This window comes from Podarcis liolepis (assembly GCF_965112155.1).
Source record: "Podarcis liolepis genome assembly, chromosome: 2".
NCBI classification, from domain to species: Eukaryota; Metazoa; Chordata; class Lepidosauria; order Squamata; family Lacertidae; genus Podarcis; species Podarcis liolepis.
In genome coordinates this window covers 72,099,763-72,121,326 of record NC_139555.1, presented here as the reverse complement: position 1 = coordinate 72,121,326, position 21,564 = coordinate 72,099,763, and the positions used below count along the sequence as shown (strand labels likewise).

Sequence of the window (21,564 nt, the reverse complement as noted above, 5' to 3'; positions counted from 1 at the left end):
CCCAGCCAGATGGGCGGGGTATAAATAATAAATTAGTATTATTATAATGGTCCCTTCCAACTCTACAATTTTATGATTCTGTTATTTTACTGGGTGCTTCACAACACCACCCTGATAATCCTAACTGTAACCCTTGTACCATAAATGTTGGTCGTAACTTGCAAACAACCATGATTTGTAATTTTGAAATCGTGTGTCTCATCCTGGAACAAGGATACAATACCAGGGACCTGTGCCAACAGACAGCATTAACAGTAGCCACTGTTGCACGGAAGCTAATTGATAGCCAGCTACTGGAGACACAGTACTAACAAAGGTTCTAAGGAATCGCTACTTAAATTCATAACCTTGCATTCAGTATGTGGAAAGGTTTTATAGCCTGTGGTGGGTTGTTAAATTAGAATTTATATACCGCCCTATACCTGGACATCTCATTCCTGTTAGGGAGATGTTTTGTGAGTAAATAGATTGGGTGGAGTTCTAGTACAACAGAGGATAGTGAATGCAGCATCCTGGGATGTATGTGGAAGGTCTTCTGTGGACTCAGCCAAGCTTTCAGGAAAGGAATCCTGTAGGGATAACCTGCAGTCCTTATATACTGGGTCTTCCTTACTTAGGAAGTAAAAGGCATTTTCCTGTTGTTTTTTTTTAAAAAGGGAGATAGCAAGCTGTCGAAAGCCAGTACAATCAAAGTAAACAATGCTGGGCTAGATGACCCAATAAGGCCAGTTGGATGCTTCAGTGATTTGTGCTAGCCAGGTGCCTTGGTGTAGTACTAAGTCATTCTTCTGAAGAGCATACTGGGCCCTTGCAAGTTAGGTAGAGCACTGGTCTAAAGCCCAAATGATTCATGTCAATCACAGATACATAGAGCTAATTCCTGTAGATCCTCCTTTATAACTTTTTTTTCTCATTTTCTCTCTGTTTAAAAGAAATATTGCTGATGCGAAATATCCACCTATAAATTCTCACTATCAGGAGAGGTATACAATAGTTGGAAGTTTTCCTAAAACTGTTGCAACAGGGGAGTCGAATGTACCTCTTCTCTCTACAGCCGTACAATCCTGCCTTGTAAGTGGAATTTAACTTTATACCCATTCATAATATTTGGTCCTACAGAAATTTATGGGAGACTTCTGAACTGCTGGTACTGCATCAGCTTTAGGTGTCACTGTTCTATCCATTGTATCCTTTCTGGCTGCCAAGACATGCTATCTGAAATCACAGGAGGGAAGCACTAAGTTCACTAGGCCTTGTTAGTTTCATAACTAAATTCTGGGCTGCTGTGAAAGAATTTTTGGCACCAACAGGATTTTTCAAGCTACCCATTGACTCCTTGCGGTTTACTTCACCTCAGTAACAACTCATCCTTTAGGAAGTTGAGGAACAGGGAGCTTTACTATTAGCACAGTATTAAAGGAGCAGCTGCGGAATCACTCTGGATTCAATTATGCTTTCAAATAGCAATTAGGCTCTGCTTGTTGTTTTACTATCATCCTTCAGCCACATCACACTTAGGAAACAACACTGGTGCACCCTGAAGGCATTGGAGAATTTTACCAACACCAGTGGCTTCCCAGAACAGCTCTTTTCTACCCAGGGGAAGAAATAATTGTTAAATCTCTGCTATCCCTTACTGTTGTAGCGCCACCTATTGGTAATAATCTGTATGACAATTACTGGTAACTCAGTGAACACATTCATAGTACCATAAGAGTTGGAGGGAGTCTTGTAGGCCATCTAGGCCAATCCCTGCTCAGCACTGGAAATCCAGAGCTACAGCATCCATAAGATGATTGCCCAGCCTTTGCCTGAAGACTTCCAATGAGGGAGAGCCCATCAACCTCAGCAACTGATTTCACTGTCATTAAAAGAGCTTTTCTAACATTCAGCTGCAATAAGCCCTCCCTTGCTTATTAGATCTAGTCCTGTCCTCTGGGATTGCAGGGAACAAGTATTTTCCCTCTTCTGTGTAATGGACGTTTGGGTATTTGAAAAGTGCTATCATTAAACATGCCAGTTCTTTCAATCCTTCCTCGTGAGACTGGCTTTCTACCCCACTAGCCATTTTTGGTGTCTTCTTCTGAACCTGTTCCAATTTGCCTATGCAGCACCCAGAACTGTAGACAGTACTTTAGATGAGGTCTGACTAGGGCATAATAAAATTGTTATTAACTGATGTGATGCCAACAAGAAAGAGCAATGTTATCTGCAGATACTAGGTATCTCGTGAACTCTGCTTGAGGATATCTTGTCTTAGTGGATCAGAAGGGAGCAAAAACAAATAAAAAGGCAACATGCCAGAGCCACTACAGGTGTTCAAAAGCTTTATTTAATAGAGAACTCTTGATTACCTTTCTTTGATCAAGCTCATTGATGGGTACACCTGCCTGGCAGATATACTCATCACAAACAGTCCAGTGCAAACAACGATCTTCGTTGGTGCAGTTTCAGACTTGGCAGACCGCTTGATGTTTCAGTAACAGCAATATATATTTCAGCCAAATCAATCCATGTAACTGGTGAAAATGAAGCATTCCTGCTGACATAATGCCTGTCGCAGTTGTCACTGAAAGGACTGGTATCGCATAGACGCAAGAAAAGGTGGGGACCATGGGCTCCATAGAAAAGATAACCAGGTACTCTAGTCCATAAAAATGTAGCATTTTTACATAATACATTATGGCAAACTATATGTTTAAGTAAATGATGCTGCACAGGACATCTAAGGTACATAACCACTGGAAGATGAAAACAATGGGACTTCAGGTAGTCACATTCTTTCATAGGTTTCAAAGAGCTTTAGTCATGATTAACTTTATCTAGGTCAGGGCCAGTGTCTTATCTCCTTGCAACCATGGTGCTTCTTCCAATCCCATTAAACAAGGGGCCCAGCTTTGCCCATTTTCTCGTTCTTTGCTAAGGCAGTTATTCTCTCTTCTTCCCAGCCAGCAAAACAAAGACTCCTTTCCTTGATTTAGTCCCACAGCTGGTGGGAACCTTTGTGTGCACTTTGGCTGAAGCCACTTTAACATGCTGCAAGCAAATCAAATCTGGAAGTCAGCTGTTAGCTAATGATAAAAAAGCAACTGGGTTTTATCCTTGCCTTGGAACTGCAAGAGATTACCAGTAAGTACCATCAGCCCATCCAGAAGCTTTTCTGAGTGCCTCAACATTCCAGTGTAGAAAGCATTTCCACGCAGAGATTGTATGTAGATCAACACAAGTGTTGATCACACATGTTACACTTGTGCAAAACTTGTCATGTATCGGCAAACTGTGCCAAGTCTGAAAAAAGAAGAGCGCTTATCTGTATTTCAGCACTCTGCTTCCATGTTCCTGTTTGCAGGATCGTCTATGTTAAATACTGTGACTCATGAGACATCAAATGCTGGGAGTTTTGGTCTAAGAGCTACAAAAGAAGATAGCCATGCAGATACTATTCTAACCTCTGTGCTTGGATCAGTGGGAAACCTTTGGACATCAGAGCTCCCTTTTGCTTACCTAGCCATAAAATGAAGCTACTATTCATCTACCATAACACAAGAGTGAATGGAAATTCTGTACACCGAGAAGGGAAAGGACTGAGCAGGTTTCTTCTCCACCTTGAGAGGGCATAAATACATTTGCCGGGCTGTAAGCTTCCCTCTATCAGGAATAGTTTCAGGTAATAATGTGGTCTTGTGGTATACCATTCCAGGTATAGGATAAAAGATTATGAGAACCTATACCACTAGGCCAGAAGTTCAAGGAGAAATTCCTAAGCTTACATAGTATTGTGCTTTTGCCCGTGAAGCTTTCTCATGAACAGTGCACGCGTCAACCTGAAAGAAGGAACCCAGAAGTCATCAGTGTAAAGAAGAGAACACAGACTCGGTTATACCCAATTCTTGAAAGCCTTTCTCAAGTTCAGTATACCATATGCCCATGAAACTTTTGCCCGCCTCACATCTTTCCACCAGGGAAGAGGAGGAGGAGAATCCATCACTGTGCTGCCCCTCTTCTTCCTGGTTCTCAGTGTTTGCCTGTTATTTTCTAGGCAGCAGTTGCTCTCAAAATGGCTGCTGTTATAGCAGCTGACCAAAGAAAAGGCCACAGTGACTACTGAGAGCCAGAGTGGGGATAGAAGGGAGGACACAGTAGCAATTTCTTCCTTTCCCCCTACTTTCACACAAACACAAGGCAAGCACAGTTAAACAAGCCTGCAGTGCAGTCCAGAGTAGCAGGGGACTAAGCCACATTGAACTGAGTGGTGCAGACATGGAATGACAGGACTTCTAAGAGTAAAAAAAAAAACAACAGGAGAGAAGGTGGGTAGTGAAGGAGTTGCAGCCCTCAGAATATTATAACAGTGGAAGGAAATGGCAAGTATCTCCTAATGTTTGTCTAGACCTAAGACAGGTTGTACAAAATGCTCTACATGTCAACCACCGTCTCTTCACATCAAATTGTCTCTGGAAAACGCCAATGGCTAATTGATCCACATCTGAGCCACTTTACTATTTCAGGAAGTGAAGTTACTTAGCCAGTCTAACACATATAGTTGATCAGGTTTGGTTTTTAAACTGTTTATGTAAATCCCCCTGAGAGCTTTAGCTACAAGGCTATGAACAGATAAAGCAGCAGTAATAATAATTTACACTTACATGCTAACATGCACTTTGAATCCTGCTGGGGAGAAAACCTGCTAGACGGGTGGTCTGGTGTTCTTGAGCATTAAAAAATGAGAAATGTTAGGCCCTCTGTCCTCCCATGCCACTTTCTGGTTGTAGAGTCTCCATACAAGGCAGCTTTGTTTTTAAAGCATGTAATATGTTTAGATCCTGCCTAGCTCAAATTACCTTGTCATTTCTAATACAGCTTAGAGCACTGCACAGTCAGGACAGATTTTTTTAGACAGAAACTCAGGCCTTTACAACTGTGTTAGAGAGAGATCAGTCCTTCCCTTATTCAGAGTGCTAAAAGGTTCAATCTGATACCCAAACCAGGACATCTGAACCCCAAACAGTTTACCAAGAGATAGTATATTAAAACAGCCGAGGTGTGTGTGTGTGTGTGTGTGTGTGTGTGTGTGTGTGTAAAAGAAGGATTTCAGCAGCTACCTGAATCAAGAACGACCTAAGCAATACTTGGTGTTCTTACACAGGGAGGCACCAGCAGAGTGCAACTGGGCTACTTACTCAGCACTGGCCATATTTCCAGAGGTATTTTGACAGAGAAAAGAAAATGCTACATGGACACTGGCACCAAAAGGAAGCTGGTTCAACAGGATGGGCATCTCCAGGATTTTAACAGGGAAAAGTCAGAAATTACATAAAATACCATATGATGCTATAGGCAAGTAAAAAGAGATTCTTCAGTCCCACTGCCTTGTAAGACCACCTGACTCCTTACTGACAATGCAGGAATTCTTCAGAGATCCCACAAGCTGTCTGTTTCAGGATGGCTTTTAAGGTTGGATTCTTTTGCGATAGAGGTAGGCATTGCTCACTTGGTTCATGATAACCAGGCTGGTGAGGATAGGACACAGCATGGACAGATACCAGGAGACTCCAGTTACAGATATGGTAAACCACAAGGAACACATACCCAGCATCAAACTGGCACAGCCAAGAATGTAACCAATCAGCCCTGATGTGGCGTGGTAAAGCTTGAGTTTGCTCAGTGTCCAGTTCTTCATCAGCTTGGGGTAGAGCAGAGCAAGGCCCCCCATGCACTGCATGGTAGCATACAGCACAGTCAGCAAGCCAGTCAAACCGTGCCAGGTGACAAAGTGGTCTTTCCCCTTGCGGTACTTGTTATAGCTGATGATGGCCAAGCCCAACACTGCACAGGTGAGTGAGAGCAACTGTAAAGCCCAATGGAAGCGGACCTTGGCCTTCCGGGAGAAGGACTGGAGGAGGGAGCTCTCTGGAGAGAAAGTCAGAAGGGCTTCTGTCATCAGGAAAGAAAACTGGAGAGGCAAAAGAAGACAACATCACTATGGTTTGTTACATTACATTTAGCCAATGGTAAAATTGCACTCATTCCCAGCTTAACAAGAACAAAAGCTTCCTTGCTTTCCCCCAACATTTAACTTTGTGTAATAACTTGGGAATTCCTGCCAAATACTGGAGAAGAAATTGTTCTGTCATGGAAAGGCTTATCTCTTTTCTAAAGGTGGTAATAATAATAATAATAATAATAATAATAATAATACCCGCCCATCTGGCTGGTACAAATTTTATAGCGATCCTCATCAGCAAAGGAGAAGATAAAAGCTTTGTGAGCTGCACACAGAAAAGGAAGGGATAATTATCTCATATTTTAATCCTATCTACCAGTAGGGAATTCTGGATTCGAGTCCCACAACAGGCAGGAGCAACTGCATCACCTCTGCCTTTTCCAATTCCTTAGCACAGAATTTCCATCTTACTCCACAATAAGCTGCCTCCAGCCTTTTCTCAGACTATTCAGTCCACTAAACAAAGCCCGAAATAGATAAGGTAAGGTTATAATTAGTTATTTAGGAAGATGGTTGTAAAGAATGCCTGTGGCTGGCTTACCGCAAGAGACATTAAGAAAGGATGCCAGGAGAACAAGCCTGGAAAGAAACAAAAGCAAGGTGAGTCCCTGTAGACAATCAGTTAGCATACAGCTGAAAATGTGCTACCTGCTCTGGAAATAGGATACATCCATTTAAATCCTAGAATTAATCCAATTGTGTGGAAATGCTAAGTGTACTAGAATCATTGTTGCTGGAGAGAAGCCATCACACATTTTTATATACTTCAATTTGGATCCCTTTGTCATTCCTTCTCACGTGAGGTTCAGGGTAGAGCAAAACTTTCCCCAAAACAGACATAACAAAATGACTTCAAAATCAAAAGCGCTGAAAGAAATGCAATACAGCACTCCAAACACATTGTGGAATTGCATATGAATTCTGGAAAGGTTGCCATTTACTTTGTAGCAGGAAAAAGATAAGCATTGTGGTACCTTAAAGATGGAACAGATTTACAGTGGTATAAAATTTGTGGTCACGAAACCTTATGCTACACTAAATTGTGGGTTGTAGGTGCAACAGGGATCAGTGTTTTTAGAATCTGGCACAACACAGATTATATCCCTCTTTTTAAAAAATCAAATATTTTGAGCAATGTGGTGTGTTGTTCTGATCTGCAGCCCAAAGGAGGGCCAGTGGGAGTGGTTTGGTGCAGAGATACCAAAAGAGAAAATCAAAGACACCAGAATGGCCAGTTCTAGTGCTTTATTAAAGAAAGGTATAAACTTACAACACAGCCTGCAAAGCCCCACTGCCATTACAAGACATGGGGGGAACACCACAGCAGGAAGCAATCATGACTTGTCCACAAAGTGCTAGTAAGTTAAGCATTACTTATACAAAAGACGGCATACTTTTGTTTGACCAGAACTTCTCATCAATCCATGTGAGGACATAGCTGGAAACTATCTAAGGCAGGCTTCCTCAAACTCGGCCCTCCAGATGTTTGGAGACTACAATTCCCATCATCCCTGACCACTGGTCCTGCTAGCTAGGGATCATGGGAGTTGTAGGTCAAAAACAGCTGGAGGGCCGAGTTTGAGGAAGCCTGATCTAAGGCTTACAGATAGTTCCCCTCTGTGGGCCAAGAACCCAGTATCCCAGGCCCCACAGATAAGCATAGCATCAAAGCAATCCAATTAGTCTGTAACAAAGCAAGTGCATATATAGGTGAGCTCATTGTTGCAACAACTACCAATTAGTTTCAGGGTCATCTTGACTACCAAGATGGCGTTCGCAGTCTCACCTTTGGTTCAACGCATGTGCTTTGCTGAGACTGCAAATGGGAATGCAGTGCCCTATGCCAAAATACCTAAGGCATCACTGAAAATGGGCCTAGTGATCTTGTCTAAAGCTTTTGTTATGTTAAAGGATCATATTTCATTAGAAGACTCATTTAACAGAGAGAGGCTCAAAGTTTATTCTCATAAAACATCTAGGAGTGCAAAGTTAGTAACAGGAGATGTTGCAAAGGATTGGTTTACTGTGACAGAGCTCATGTGTTGCATTTTGTAATGGAAAAACAGAAATGCTACACTATTCGTCAGTAAAGTGCACCGGCCAAACTCTCTCCAGGCAATAATCAAAGACTGTAGTCACAGACATGTAAACTTCATGTGGATGGTCCTCCTAATTCACATAAGGTTTGGAAAAACACCATGAAGGGGATGAACATTAAAATGTGCATCAGGAGCATGCACAGGTTTCTTGCAGGACTGAGACACCATCCTATGTGTTATGTCAGGCAGAAGCTATTTCTATCAGTTTAGGCCCTGTAAAACAATTATATTTAAGAGCAGAAGCGCCCTAGAAAGCTTAGATGATTCAGAAGCCTATCATGTTGGCTATATGAAGAGTGAGGCCTAAACCACCTGAAATCAGTTCTACAAAGTGCTGGACTATAAGTCTTACTTTCAAATGACTAACATCCTTTACTCACACTCAAGACAGAATTTTGACTGAGTGTATATCTGCCCACGTCTTAATTTTTAATCAAACCTATGCACAGGTATTGGAGCACATTTAACAATGCACCTATCATTGCATCCTACTTACTTGATCCAGGTCTAGCCACCACAGCTACGAAGATGGTAAATCCAAGTGAGGCAAGGTGCGCAGTAGCACCAAAGACAGCTCTGAGAGAGTGGTATATTCGCGATTCTGTTTCAACAGTCAGAGCCATGTCTTCTCCAGCACAGTTGACAGGATCTTGACCTTCCACCCTTCACCAGTTACCAGCTTCCTTTTTCTGTATGCAGCATGTACCAGCTTCCCCAGCACATGAGGGGGAAACTATAGAATGTTATTGTGCTGATGGGGAAAACATACTTCTCATACTTCTGTTAGTTATCTGAGAAAAAGACAGGCAAAGCTATTAACACCAAAAAATCTGTCATAAGATGGCACAAGGCCCAGCAATAACTTTCACTGGTGAATCTTAAGGGCAGACTAAAGAAAAATCCTGGCTTGCAAAAGAAGACTTTGTTCCCCACCATCTGCTTAATTTATTAGCAATAGCAATGGGCTATTTCAGGAAGTCAGCTGAACTCTCCCCTTCATCATGCCCATTCTTTTTTCTCCCTCCCTCATTGTAACTGCAATACCTGTGACAGTGTGGTACTAAAGGGAAACATTTGCCCATGCCACATTCTGCCTGGCATGTACACAAAATGTGCTGTCTTAGCACATCTTCTCACCAGAATTAGTGCAGTAGAAAAAAAGTCTCCCACTCCCATGGTTGCAGCAGGGCAGACGCCTTTCACCAGGGAGAAACTAGGACACACTGGCAAACTACAAAGCCAGTATAAAGCACTACAAGAGTTACACCACTCTTATTACTGGTTTGCTAAGAAAGCCTGTTGAGTCACAGACATGTTTCATTTTATGACAGCAAGTATTGATACTGCAGCTCCATGGAGTAATGTTATTGAAACGTGGAGGCATTTGGCAGGCTAAGGCATAACCACATTTTTCTTTACATTCCTCATGGAATTCCCGAATTAAGGTTAGAGCTCTTGAACAAATATTTAGCCACCAGCACCAACTGAAACACCTAACAGATTCTCCCTGGTTCATGCAAAGCTTAATACGTAAACTATAGTCCTATTCTGCTTCCTGGATTATCATTGATTAATCCAAGTTATTATTGATTAAACACACCAGAAACCTGTGGCGGAATGGGGGGGGGGGTTCCAGATATTTTTTTAATGTGGCAATACAAGAGAACTGCAAACATCTTATGTACACATGGGTTGCACTGCTTTCTCTACATGAATTTTGTCCCAGATGAAGCAACCCTGAGTGGAGAGCTGAAGCAAGGTCCAAGCCCTGGTAATCTCTCCTTTGCACCCTCTACAGATCCACCTTCTTACTGGAATGACATCATAGGGTTAACCAGGGTTAACGTATTGGGGGGGGGGTTGCCCCAGTAGTGTCTCCAGAGTGGCACCATTGAGGCTCCTAGCCTGTGTGTGCAAATGCATGTGGAGGGCTGCCAAACTGGGTCTTTGACCCGGGTGAAATAAAGCCTCGTTTCACCCCAGGATTAACAAAGAAATGAGATTGACACCGAAATTAAACTCAAAGGGACCACAGGCAAATGAGAGATGCATTCACTTCTTTTCAAACAGAGAATTATATTGTCAGTCAGAGTGAACACTCCCTTTTAAAAGAGTAAAAGAGAGAGAGAGAGCTCATTCAGTAGTTTCCAAAGTAGTATGAATAAGTGTTCAAACCCAGGAAGCCATAAACAGTGAAATTACCACCTCTATGCTTGATCTTATAACCGGATGGCATTTGTGCTTATCCAATTTAGTGTATTTTATTTAAGCAGTAATTAAACCACAGCCCACTTCAGGAGGAAAATACAGTATATTCACTCTCACCAGCATCCCTTTCTTTTAAACCTGCTGCCACAGATCAGATGTTGTGTCAGGACACTGATCCTGTTGTCTTAAGTATGAAAATGTGGTAGAGTCGCCATTGCTCATTCATCTCCCCTCAGCAACCTGTTATTGCAGAGTCTGATCCGGATCTCTTTCTGTGCACTATGAATGGCAGAGCGAGATTTAGCGTGCTTCATGATTCTTCCCCCACCCTATTCATTTGCGGAGGGAGGATACCCAGTCTGCCAAATTACAGGGGTGGGGGGAACACCCACAGACCCTTCAGACCCCCGTTTAATATACGGTATATTGTATATCATATATGCTTATATACATATTTATATATTCGATAGTCATTGGGAGGACCCAATCTTCCCTAATCCAAAAGCACATTCTCCTCGGATAAGGCACCCGCCCCTCCTCCTAACTCTTCAGAAAGCGAGATTTTGAGGAGCAGGAGATAATAATAAAATAATAATAATAATAATAATAATAATAATAATAATAATTTATTATTTATACCCCGCCCATCTGGCTGAGTTTCCCCAGCCACTCTGGGCGGCTCCCAATCAGTGTTAAAAACAGTACAGCGTTACATATTAAAAACTTCCCTGAACAGGGCTGCCTTAAGATGTCTTCTGAATGTCAGGTAATTATTTATCTCTTTGACATCTGATGGGAGGGCGTTCCACAGGGTGGGCGCCACTACCCACCCTGGGATTTCTGGGTTTCAGGTGCCGATTTGCCAAGATCGAAGATGCGGGTCACACAAAGGCATCACCAGCAAGGCTTCAAGTCACAGGAACAGCCCCACCCACGACAGCTGTGCAGAAGGGGGCAGATCTCGACCCACGCCGCCGCCCACCTTGGGTTCGCATACACACCGAGTTCCTTAGTCCAAACACACACACACCCGTATCCAACAGTAGATCCCGGGGAGCGCGGATTTCACCTACCTGCTCGCGGATGATCCGCATCGCAAGGGAGCAGGAACTCCGATAGAAGCAGAGGAAGCAAGCGCCACCTGCTGATTGGGCAAGGCCGAGACTGGCCTTCTAGGGCCCGCCTACCCTGACTGTCATCCTCCGCATCTGAGAGGCTGAGCCTCGCTGTCCATCACGGGCGAAGTTCTGTCAAATGAAGCCTTCAACCTGATAAGACACGTGACCACCTGGGCAAGTTCTCCTCGACGGCTCCTTTGTTTGGAATTGCCATTCGTTTTATCGGGAGTCAGAGAAATCTATGTGCGCGCATCTCCGGGACAGCAGTCTCGCCACTAGGCCAGATAAAACGGTGATGGCATGCGCATGCGCCATAACGTTAGTCTATCTCTCTCGCGCGCGCGCCTGTGCGCCCAGATGTTTTGCGCCTGCGTAGAAAAGCCAAGCGTTCTCCCCGACTCTGACCATACGCGGGACTATAGTGTGCGCATGCGTGCTCTTGCTGCTCTCTTCTCTCGGTCGCCGGTGAGTGCGCCTTTCCTTCAGTGCTGTTCTTCGTTCACTTGGGGAGGAGGGAGGGGGCGCTTGCAGGCTGTTTCGCCCGTTTGTGCAGAGTTCCCTGGGGAAATGTGTGTGCGAGTGTAGCTCTTACTTGTCTGCCCACTTACCAATGAACCTGGAGTTTCCTACACAGGAACAATTTTCCCCCAGTGTCTTTTGCCAGCCGGAAGTGTAACAATTTAGAAGGAAAACTGAGCTAAGGAGAGTGAGGGGTTCAAAGCTCAGCCTGAGCTGAGCCAGGGAAGCCCTCCTGAACTGAGGGGAGAGGGAAAGGAGAGTTTAGCTGCAGCAGGAAATCACACTGATTGTCACTGCTCCTTTATATGTGGAAAAGCTTGCATAACTTAAACATGAATAAAAGTCCTCAGAGACTTATAAGAGCTATATGATGGGATGTTGTACATAACTGAGGGAGACATGGTTAACAGCTACAAGAAGTCGTGCCCTTCCTGTCATCTTTCTGGATTTGTGGAGTTCCCTCCCTATTACAAATAACAGTTCTTAAAATTATGAGGTATTTACTTGGGAGTATCATCAGTTGTGTATACTTGATCTCTTGCAGTTACCGCTATGGAAGTCAGCAGCAGAATTGAGTGTATCTTTTTCAGTGAATTCCACCCAACACTTGGGCCTAAGATAACATATCAGGTTAGTGGTACCAGACATCATGGTATAAAGAAACTGGTCAGTATATAGTTGTGGGACATTCAGAAAGCTGCCTTATGCTATGTTGGATTATTTGTCCATTGAGCCCAGTACTGTCTACTCTGAGTGGCAGCTATTCTCTGGGGTCGCTCTCTGCAGCATAGTGCTTCCTTGACAGTGGAAAACTGATTTATAAAAATATGTTTAGATAGGTTTCAAAGGAGTCCATAGATCTCATCTTGCGACTACTGATCTGCAGATTTAATTTCTGACCCTGCAGGTACCAGAGGATTTCATTTCCCGAGAGCTCTTTGATACAGTTCAGGTCTATATCATCACCAAACCAGAACTGCAAAACAAGCTCATCACTGTGTAAGTAGAAAAAATCCACATGAGTCTTGTAGACCACCCTTACCCTTTAATCATGCCCATCTGTGCCAAAGTAGCACAAAAATATTATATTCAATAACATTAAAATACATTCTCTCTCTTTCCAACAGTACAGCTATGGGGAAAAAGCTAATTGGTTGTCCAGTTTGCATTGAGCATAAGAAGTACAGCCGGAATGCCTTGCTCTTCAACCTTGGCTTCGTTTGTGATGCTAGAGCTAAGACTTGTGCACTGGAGCCTATAGTGAAGAAACTGGCAGGTTATCTTACCACTCTAGAGGTTAGACATGACACAAATATGCCATTCCACAAGAGGATGTACAGATCACATATTTTAGCAACATGAAAGCTTAATTTAAAGTGTCCTCTGCTTTGTTTTATTGTTGTGTTTTCTTTCTTTTTCTGTTGAATTGCACCTGCTGAACTCTGAAATGGACCACCCAAACGTGCAACCAGTGCTACTATGATAGATGTGTGTGACTGTCACAGATACCTGTTGGAGAGTACCTGTGACATCACTGATGACCTGGCAGAGCACTCTCCCTGTTCTTTCTTAGGGTACTGTGCAGTTGCTTTTGAAGAGTTTATATATCATCTTTAAGGTTGGTAAAGTGTGAATATTTACCTACTTTACCACAAGAGTATTTCTGTCATCTTCTGAGAAGAAATTGTGCAATTATCTAATTCCTTGCAACAGTGTTCTACCATGTTGATGTTCTTTTCTAATTAAAAAAAATTTCAATGATACATACTTTCTCCCTTGCCACCAGTCTCAAAAGCACACATCTCCTGTTTATTTGCCTGTTTGCTTCAAGAAGCATATAGCCTTTTCTCTTGTTTCAGGGCTGCTGCTTTAGAAGCAGGAATATCTTCCTATCCACCTTATTACATTTGTACCACTTTGTTAAGTTTATACCAATATCACACAACTGCTGCAGGATTGTTACCTATCCTGCAGTTGCACTAATGGGGAAGTTTCTCCCATTATTGTATAAAAAGGTGTGTGGGGGTGTGTTTGTTTACATACACACACATATATACATGCACATTCCCCATGAAATATTTTTATTTAGTATGGGATACTTTCAGCACAAACTACTACCTCTGCTTCTCTTGGTATATTTAAAGTTGCATTTTGGTTGGGGCTAATCATCGACTTTGCTCTTTCCTAGCTTGAGAGTGGCTTCATTTCCACTGATGAGAGCAAACAGAAGTTGATACCCATCATGACCATCCTACTTGAGGAACTAAATGCCACTGGCAAATGCACTCTTCCTATAGGTAACTGTCAACAAAAAAGTAGCAGCAAATGCTCCTTTTCAAATTGCATGTTAAGTTGCAAGCTTGCAAGTGATTCTTGGAGGAAATGCAGGGAAAGATGGAAGTGTGGCACTTTCAGAGCAGGAGAGCACTTAGAGTTGTGTTGCTCTCTCTCTTTTTTCCTCCAGTTATTGAAAGATAGAAGTAGTCCAGTTGCTGTAGAATGTGGTGTATTTCAGGAAAGGGTGGTATATGAATATTAAATCCTATATTGATTCCCTTGAGTTTAGTTTTTGTTAGCTTCAAGAGAATGGCAGAAATGTCCATTAAAAGTTGGACTTTCAAGCAAGTTCTTCCTGTCATAGATTAATTATTTCTGATGTTCAGACGCCTTTATTTTCCTGTCAGCTGTTGTCTGGCTCTCATGACCAAGAGTGCAAAAAAAGAGAAGTTGTTGGTTGTCATTGTTCAATTAATCTGGATTAGCTCATTGTTCTAATTTCATCAGGCTCCCGCTTCCTGTTTCAGGCATGCAATCCTGTCTGCTTCTAGGGACCCTTTTGTTCCCACCATCTGATGACTTTGCAGTTGGGAACCAAGCAACAAACTCAAGTTCAGACTTCAAAAGATTTAGCTAAGATGTTTTGGTTTACATTTCTTAATCATTTATTTCATTAAACTTATATTCTGCCATCATCCCAAAAGAGCCGGGAGTGGCTCAGGAACATTGTTCTAATTTGTATGCTCTCAGGGTAGAACCACCCCAGTTGTGCTATATTTAAAAAGTCACAGCATCAGAGTGCAGTGCAGAGGTCCATGTGTTCCAATTGCAGCTGTCCTGTCAACCAGTGTTAAGATTCAGCTGCCAGCTCAATGAACTTCTGTACATAGATTGGGGTGGGTGGAACCATTTTGTACTTTGCTTCAGGCAGCAAAACATCTTCAGAAGTCCCTAGCTCTGTCCTCTTTTGCTCCTTCATACAGATGAATCAAACACCATTCACCTGAAAGTGATTGAGCAACGCCCAGATCCCCCCATTGTGCAGGAATATGACGTTCCTGTCTTCACCCAAGACAAGGATGACTTCTTCAATTCCCAGTGGGATCTCACCACTCAGCAGGTTGGTACCCACAATTGTCTTGTTTAATACAGTAGTGTGATGGTAGCAAAGGCATCTTCACAGTCCCCGTCCCCACCCCAGCTAATTAACCTTGCCTGGCCATAGAATTTTGTGGGAGAGGCTGGCCATTAAAGTCAATCAGCAAATTATCACAAGAAATATGTGATTTTTAGGCAGCCTGATCCTGTGCAAGTCTTCTGAGAAGAAATGTGTTTCTGTAAGGTGTGCCTGTTTTTCTTTCCCTTTAACTTGTTACTCTTATACTTACTTATTCATTTTTCTCAATGAGCACTGAATGGTACACATGAGAAGGTTATTCCCCAGAATTTAACAATGAGAGGAGCCTCCAATATCAAACTTTGTAGAATCTGAAACACTAGTCACAGATGACTTCAAATACTGCTGAAATGAACTTGTATAGTTGGGTTTGTGTTACTTCTACTTTAATAATTGCTTCCTTTTGTCATGTTGCCTGGAGGGTGGACAGGAACGCACTTCTCTCGTATAGTACACCTTAGGAAAAAGTCCTCTAAGGGGACGCGAGTGGCGTTGTGGTCTAAACCACTGAGCCTCTTGGGCTTGCTGATCAGAAGGTCAGTGGTTCAAATCCCCACGACGGGGTGAGCTCCCATTGCTCGGTCCCTGCTCCTGCCAACCTAGCAGTTCGAAAGCACACCAAAAAGTGCAAGTAGATAAATACGTACCGCTCCGGCAGTAAGGTAAACGGCGTTTCCGTGCGCTGCTCTGGTTTTGGTGTCCCGTGGCGCCGGAAGCGGCTTAGTCATGCTGGACACATGACCCAGAAAAACTGCCTGTGGACAAATGCCAGCTCCCTTGGCCTGTAAAGTGAGATGAGCTCCGTAACCCGAGATTCATCTGTGACTGGACTTAACTGTCGGGGTCCTTTATCTTTACCTTTACCTTTGGTCAGTTTAAAGCAGCATTACCCCATGGTTGATGTGCAGGGGATGAATGAAGACCTAGGGGTCAAAAAGAAGTTTGAGGTATAGTGGGGAGGGGAATAATTAAGAACTCTTAAGATTCAGAAGTAAAGGGCATGGGCATGTACAGAGTGCACCTCCCTTGCCAGTGAGGAATCTCTGTATTTAATCAGAGATTTGTTTTTGTTTTTTTATTCCTAGTAGTGGTGACTTATGATTAACAAATGTTGATTATGTATTGCTATTTCACGTACATTCCTAAGAATTTGGGTTGAGGTCAGTGACAACTTTATAAGCTCATCATGGTGTCAATAAAGTTTGGGAAATGCTGGTTTATAAAGGAAAAGGGGTAATGAGATGCAGGCAAACATTCTTAAATACTTAATGTTCACACACGTTTAATACTGTTACCTTACTGCTTTCCCTGGTTCTGACCTGGATACTGAAAGTGAAGATTTTTTGAGTTCAGATGTCACTTGAGCCTTCTACATTCATGTCAATTCTGAGATGATCCAGCCTTGTCTTCCTAGTTGTGTGAAAAGTGTGCTTGTGCATGTACATCCCTGCTTAGCCTTGCATTATATGCATATGCTCTCTTCAAAGATCTTGCCATACATTGATGGTTTTCGGCATGTTCAGAAAATCTCAGCTGAGGCAGACGTGGAGCTCAATTTGGTTCGAATTGCTGTCCAGAACCTCTTGTAAGTACCAGGTGCCAAAGGGAAAACAGGGCATTAGCTTGATTGCAAACCAGTTGGGATTTTTAGATTCAGTAGATTTCAACCCTGTTGTTTTCCTGTCCTCCACTTCTTTTAGCTCTCTCTTTGCTCTACCACCTTTTACTTTGTCTGCAATTCAAGCACAATCATCCAAAGCAAAAAGTCAAACAAACAAAGCCTGGATTCAGAGCTAAACTAGACACTAAATGTTTTACTCCGAACTTGAAAAGTGTGTGTGTGTGTGTAGGCATGAAGTGTAAAATGTGGAAATTTGAAGAATCCTGTGCCTGGTGTCAATTAACTTTAGATAATGAACTGATGTCCTTTAGGGTGCAGCATTTAGAGTCACACATATTTTGGAGTCTCACAAATATTTTTCACACATGCAAGTCACTACTTGTGACTGCACTGTGCAAACTTGTGCCTTTCCCGCTCTTGTCTGTGATGGGGGCGTGTCTTTCATGTAAAGAAGCATAGTGAATACCAGCCAAGCAGAAATCCCAGTGCCTGTCTTAGAAAGTAAGTGTTATTTTTAGGGTTACAGAAATTTTGCAGGATGCACTTAACACTATGTTAGCTAAAGCTAACACATTTCCTGCATGTTAAGCGTCTATCCTGTCCTAATGTCTTCAGTATTACTATAGGATCTGTATGGAAATTATATCAAGTATATTATTTGCACTACTGTATACTTTTGCACTCTTTTGGTGCATGAAGTTTTAGCATGGGTTTATTTCTAATGGCTGTCATGTTTTTCAGATACTATGGAGTAGTGACTCTAGTTTCCATACTTCAGGTGAGTTTAATGGGTAAGTGATTGAGTTGATTTTAAGCAATGGGATGTCTAGTTCATAAATGCACATACAGTAGAACCTCTACTTACAACCGCCTCCACTCGCAGACGTTCCAAGTTGCAACCACGGCAAACCCGGAAGTAACCGGCAAGTTTGCTGCTGTCCACGCATGTGCAGGAGCGGTGATTGCCATTCGTGCATGTGCAGAAGTGGGCAATCGCCGCCCGCGCCTGCGCACAACGGCGCCCCATTTCACCATAAGGACAGGCCTTCGGAACGGATTGTGGACGTGAGTAGAGGTTCCACTGTATAGCCTATTCTGCATTAGAAAGTTTCCCTTGTTTGCTTTATGCAATTTTCCTAAGTAATCTTAATTTTCACATCCTTCAGCCCAGGCATGTTCATTATTTGACACTGTGTACTACTGATGGGATGGGTTTGTCAAGCAATCGTTATGAATTCCAATGGGAACCGAAATGATTTAAGTACTGAGATTTCTCACTTTCTTCCTCAGTACTCAAATGTATATTGTACCACACCTAAAGTCCAGGATCTGGTGGATGACAAATGTCTTCAAGATGAATGCCTCTCTTATGTCACAAAACCAGGTATGGAAGTGCATAAGGATTTCTGTAGTCTGGAGTTATCAGTCACAATCTTGTAGTTATCCTCATCCAGCAGCATCCCAGCTCTTTCTTCTGTTAATATACTTCTGGCACTTTAGCATAAAGAAACACTTATTTGTACAACGAGGCCCCTTCCTGAGATGTTCTGCTATATAGATCTATTTAATTGTTAACACTGGCAGTTCAGTAGACTACATTTGGCAGCATTTATGAATTTGCATCCGTCCTGGCTGGATATTTTGTGGGTTATTTGTAGCCCCTGTAGTTATTTGGCTTCACTTAGTACATTTCATATTTTCTGTTATGCTTTTTGTCATATATTGGTATATATTGATCATGAGTGTCCTCCAGTTGCAAATGATATTTGAAATACATTTAGCTGGGTGTATTTAATTAGGATATACTTAAGTGTGATCACCAGATGTTTCAATACATTTTCTTGTATAATTTTTGGATAGGTCACAAGCGAGCCAGTTTGAGAGACATTTTCCAGCTCTACTGTGGGCTGAGCCCTGGCACAACTGTACGAGACCTCATTTGCCGCTACACCCTACAGCTCCAGAGAGTGGATGAAAGGTTGGAGGCTGGCTTGTTTTATATTATTTTCACACATAGGAATGACTCTTCAAGTCATACTACCTTGCTGTACCCTCCTTAGCTACTGTTTTCAGATGGCTAAAAGAGGAGACCATGATTTGGATAAAATTGGAAAGAATCAGAGGGTAGGGCTCATGAAATACCTTAAGCACCCTCACCTTTTCCACTATAATCAGAACACTGCTTACTCTGCCAATTACAAAAATACAAAAAGTAATGCTCACTATAGCAAGTAACAGAATGAGCCACTTACTCATTCTCGGAGACTTTTCTAGATCTCCTGCAGAGATCATAGGGATTGTTCTTGAAAAGAACAAATATAATTTTTGCCATCCTAACAGCAAAGTTTTACATTCTTTAAATAGGGCTTAATACGTTTTCTGATATAAATATTGCATCTGCTCTGTTACTTTAATGCCTAAATCGCAAACAGGTTTGTTTGCCTATTAGACGCAAATCCATGAGTACTGTTAAGAGTTTAAACTGTATCATCTGCATATTTTTTTCTTCATTTCTGAAATATATCCCTTTAATATTTTTGTTAATTCTAATTTTGACCACAAGTAACTCCATTGTGAAAGAGCTGAGAGAGAGCACTCCTGTTTAGTCCTCAGAGAATTCATGTTTTGGACATCATGCCATTTACACAAACTTTGACTATATAAAGAACTTTAATTTATCTAATAAATCTATGTCCTTTCCTTGAATGTTTTAGTTCTCTCTTTCAGGAAGCTCGTCCAGTTTGGCTTGATGAAGGGCCTTATTCGACGGCTCCAGAAGTATCCTGTGAAAGTAGCCCGGGATGAAAGAAGTCATCCAGCCAGACTGTACACAGGTTGTCATAGCTATGATGAAATCTGCTGTAAAACAGGTAAGGAATTATCCGTCTATATTTATCCACCCAGCAGTGAAACTGCACATAGCTTACAGTCTACCAAGCAGCAAATCGGAGAAAAAAACAACATAACATAGCAATGAAGTAGGCAATAGTAAAAGTGACTAAAGCACCCAAGTGATAAAACTTGCACTGCAAAAGCCTGTTGAAATGCATGGCTTCACAACATGCCTAGAACTATTTATTTACTTAGAGTATTTATATAGCCCTGAGAGGTTGTCAGTGCAGCTTAAAAGGGGTTCTCAGAATAAAATCAAACTCAAATCTGGTACAGGAACAAAAATTATTCAGCATGCATCTGGGACAAGGATTATTCAGGCTCTCCTTGTTCTTCCCTGTGGTCAGACAAATGAGGGGTAGAACAACTGGAACAATGTCGCTTAGCATGCCTCCAATTCAGATTTGGCACCACCATGAAAAGAGCATGGTGCACCAAAGAGTGTACCAAAAGAATGAATTAGGGATACCCACAGTATATATGTATACACATATGAAATAGTAATGCCCCTAAATCTTGCCCAGTTACTATTCCTCATCAGGCTGCCATAGCTGTGTTGTAAATGAACTGGACTCTTAAGAGCCTCCCGCAGGCTATTACCAACAGGCTTGACTCCAAAATTCTTTTAGATTTTTGTTTTGGAGTAGGATCTGTCAGTGGCAGCTGAAAAAATTGTGGCTGATAGGGGGTCCCATACCTTCAAAAGGACTTTCATATATCTGTCACCATGGAGTCCTATTAGTAGTACTTTATATCCTCATTCACCAGTATTTTGTGTTTCCTCCTTAGGGATGAGCTATCGGGAGCTGGATGAAAGGCTGGAGAATGACCCCAATATAATTGTTTGCTGGAAATGAGTCTCCAAAAAGGGGGGCGATTATTCATCATGTCCTGTTTACTACTGTGCTGCCTGGGACTGCTCATGATTTCTTCAGAAATCATTAAAAGCAACATAGCTCAACTTGTGTGGCATGATGCACCATTGGTGCCTGGAACAAGTGAGCTGGATGGACTTGGATTTCTTTGGATTGTTTAGTGAAGATACACATTTTAGCGAATATCATATTTGTCTGGGCAAAACACACAGATGTATATCAAGAAATTTCGGGAGTTCCATTTTCGTTTAAAAAAATAATTAAATCAAGTTTTGCAATGCTATGAAGTTGAGCAGTGGGGCAGGTGACTGCTTAAACCTGTTCCCAGCTACCCATGGCGTTATGGATGTGTGTTTACAAGGCTGAAATGCTGGTTGTTATTAATCTGGCAGTATTATCCTGTAGTAGCAAGAAATCGCATAATTCCTTTCCTTGTGTAAAGTATTGAAGGAAAAAGTTCTGTAACAGACTTGTACAAATAAAACAGAAAGATAATTATAATTGCATTACCCTTGTTCCTGTCCCAATTGCTTTGAGTCCTTCCTGTGTATTACTGGTAATGAGGAGGAACAATGGGCAACTTATAAAGCTAATGTGGAACCAAATCATGTTTCTGTGCAATTAAGAATTTAAGTGTAGAAGCAGTAGATAGGGGACACAAATATTTGACACTTGCAATGAAATAGAAATGGTTTGGTTACTTGGGTGTCTCCAATTTAATATTTAATTACCCTTCTTATTAAATCATTTGCCACTTGTGTATCCCAAACCTCT

The 21,564-nt window shown here is 42.1% G+C and overlaps 2 protein-coding genes across 7 annotated transcripts; one reads left to right on the top strand and one right to left on the bottom strand.

The window, feature by feature from the left end:
• Positions 1-2,310: 2,310 nt before the first annotated feature.
• On the bottom strand, positions 2,311-11,729 carry CYB561D2 (cytochrome b561 family member D2). 4 transcript variants are annotated; one of them, XM_083488795.1, is made up of 5 exons: positions 11,385-11,729; positions 10,429-10,590; positions 8,600-8,894; positions 6,546-6,583; positions 2,311-5,953 (listed from the first exon to the last, which is right to left on the bottom strand). In XM_083488795.1, exons 3-5 carry the CDS (start codon positions 8,724-8,726, stop codon positions 5,450-5,452), a joined length of 669 nt encoding a protein of 222 aa, XP_083344921.1. In that variant the 5' UTR covers positions 8,727-8,894; positions 10,429-10,590; positions 11,385-11,729; the 3' UTR covers positions 2,311-5,449. The 4 variants fall into 4 exon arrangements, with proteins under 4 accessions (XP_083344921.1, XP_083344923.1, XP_083344920.1 ...); XM_083488797.1 differs by having other exon boundaries at positions 8,600-8,812; positions 11,385-11,515; XM_083488794.1 differs by lacking the exon at positions 10,429-10,590 and having other exon boundaries at positions 11,385-11,720.
• Positions 11,593-21,287, top strand: NPRL2 (NPR2 like, GATOR1 complex subunit). 3 transcript variants are annotated; one of them, XM_083488756.1, is made up of 12 exons: positions 11,593-11,721; positions 12,493-12,578; positions 12,856-12,947; positions 13,076-13,244; positions 14,137-14,245; positions 15,209-15,345; positions 16,890-16,987; positions 17,765-17,801; positions 18,314-18,407; positions 18,884-19,001; positions 19,751-19,893; positions 20,705-21,287. In XM_083488756.1, exons 2-12 carry the CDS (start codon positions 12,501-12,503, stop codon positions 20,770-20,772), a joined length of 1,143 nt encoding a protein of 380 aa, XP_083344882.1. In that variant the 5' UTR covers positions 11,593-11,721; positions 12,493-12,500; the 3' UTR covers positions 20,773-21,287. The 3 variants fall into 3 exon arrangements, with proteins under 3 accessions (XP_083344882.1, XP_083344880.1, XP_083344881.1); XM_083488754.1 differs by lacking the exon at positions 11,593-11,721 and adding an exon at positions 11,779-11,894; XM_083488755.1 differs by lacking the exon at positions 11,593-11,721 and adding an exon at positions 11,933-11,998.
• The last annotated feature ends 277 nt before the right edge of the window (positions 21,288-21,564 follow it).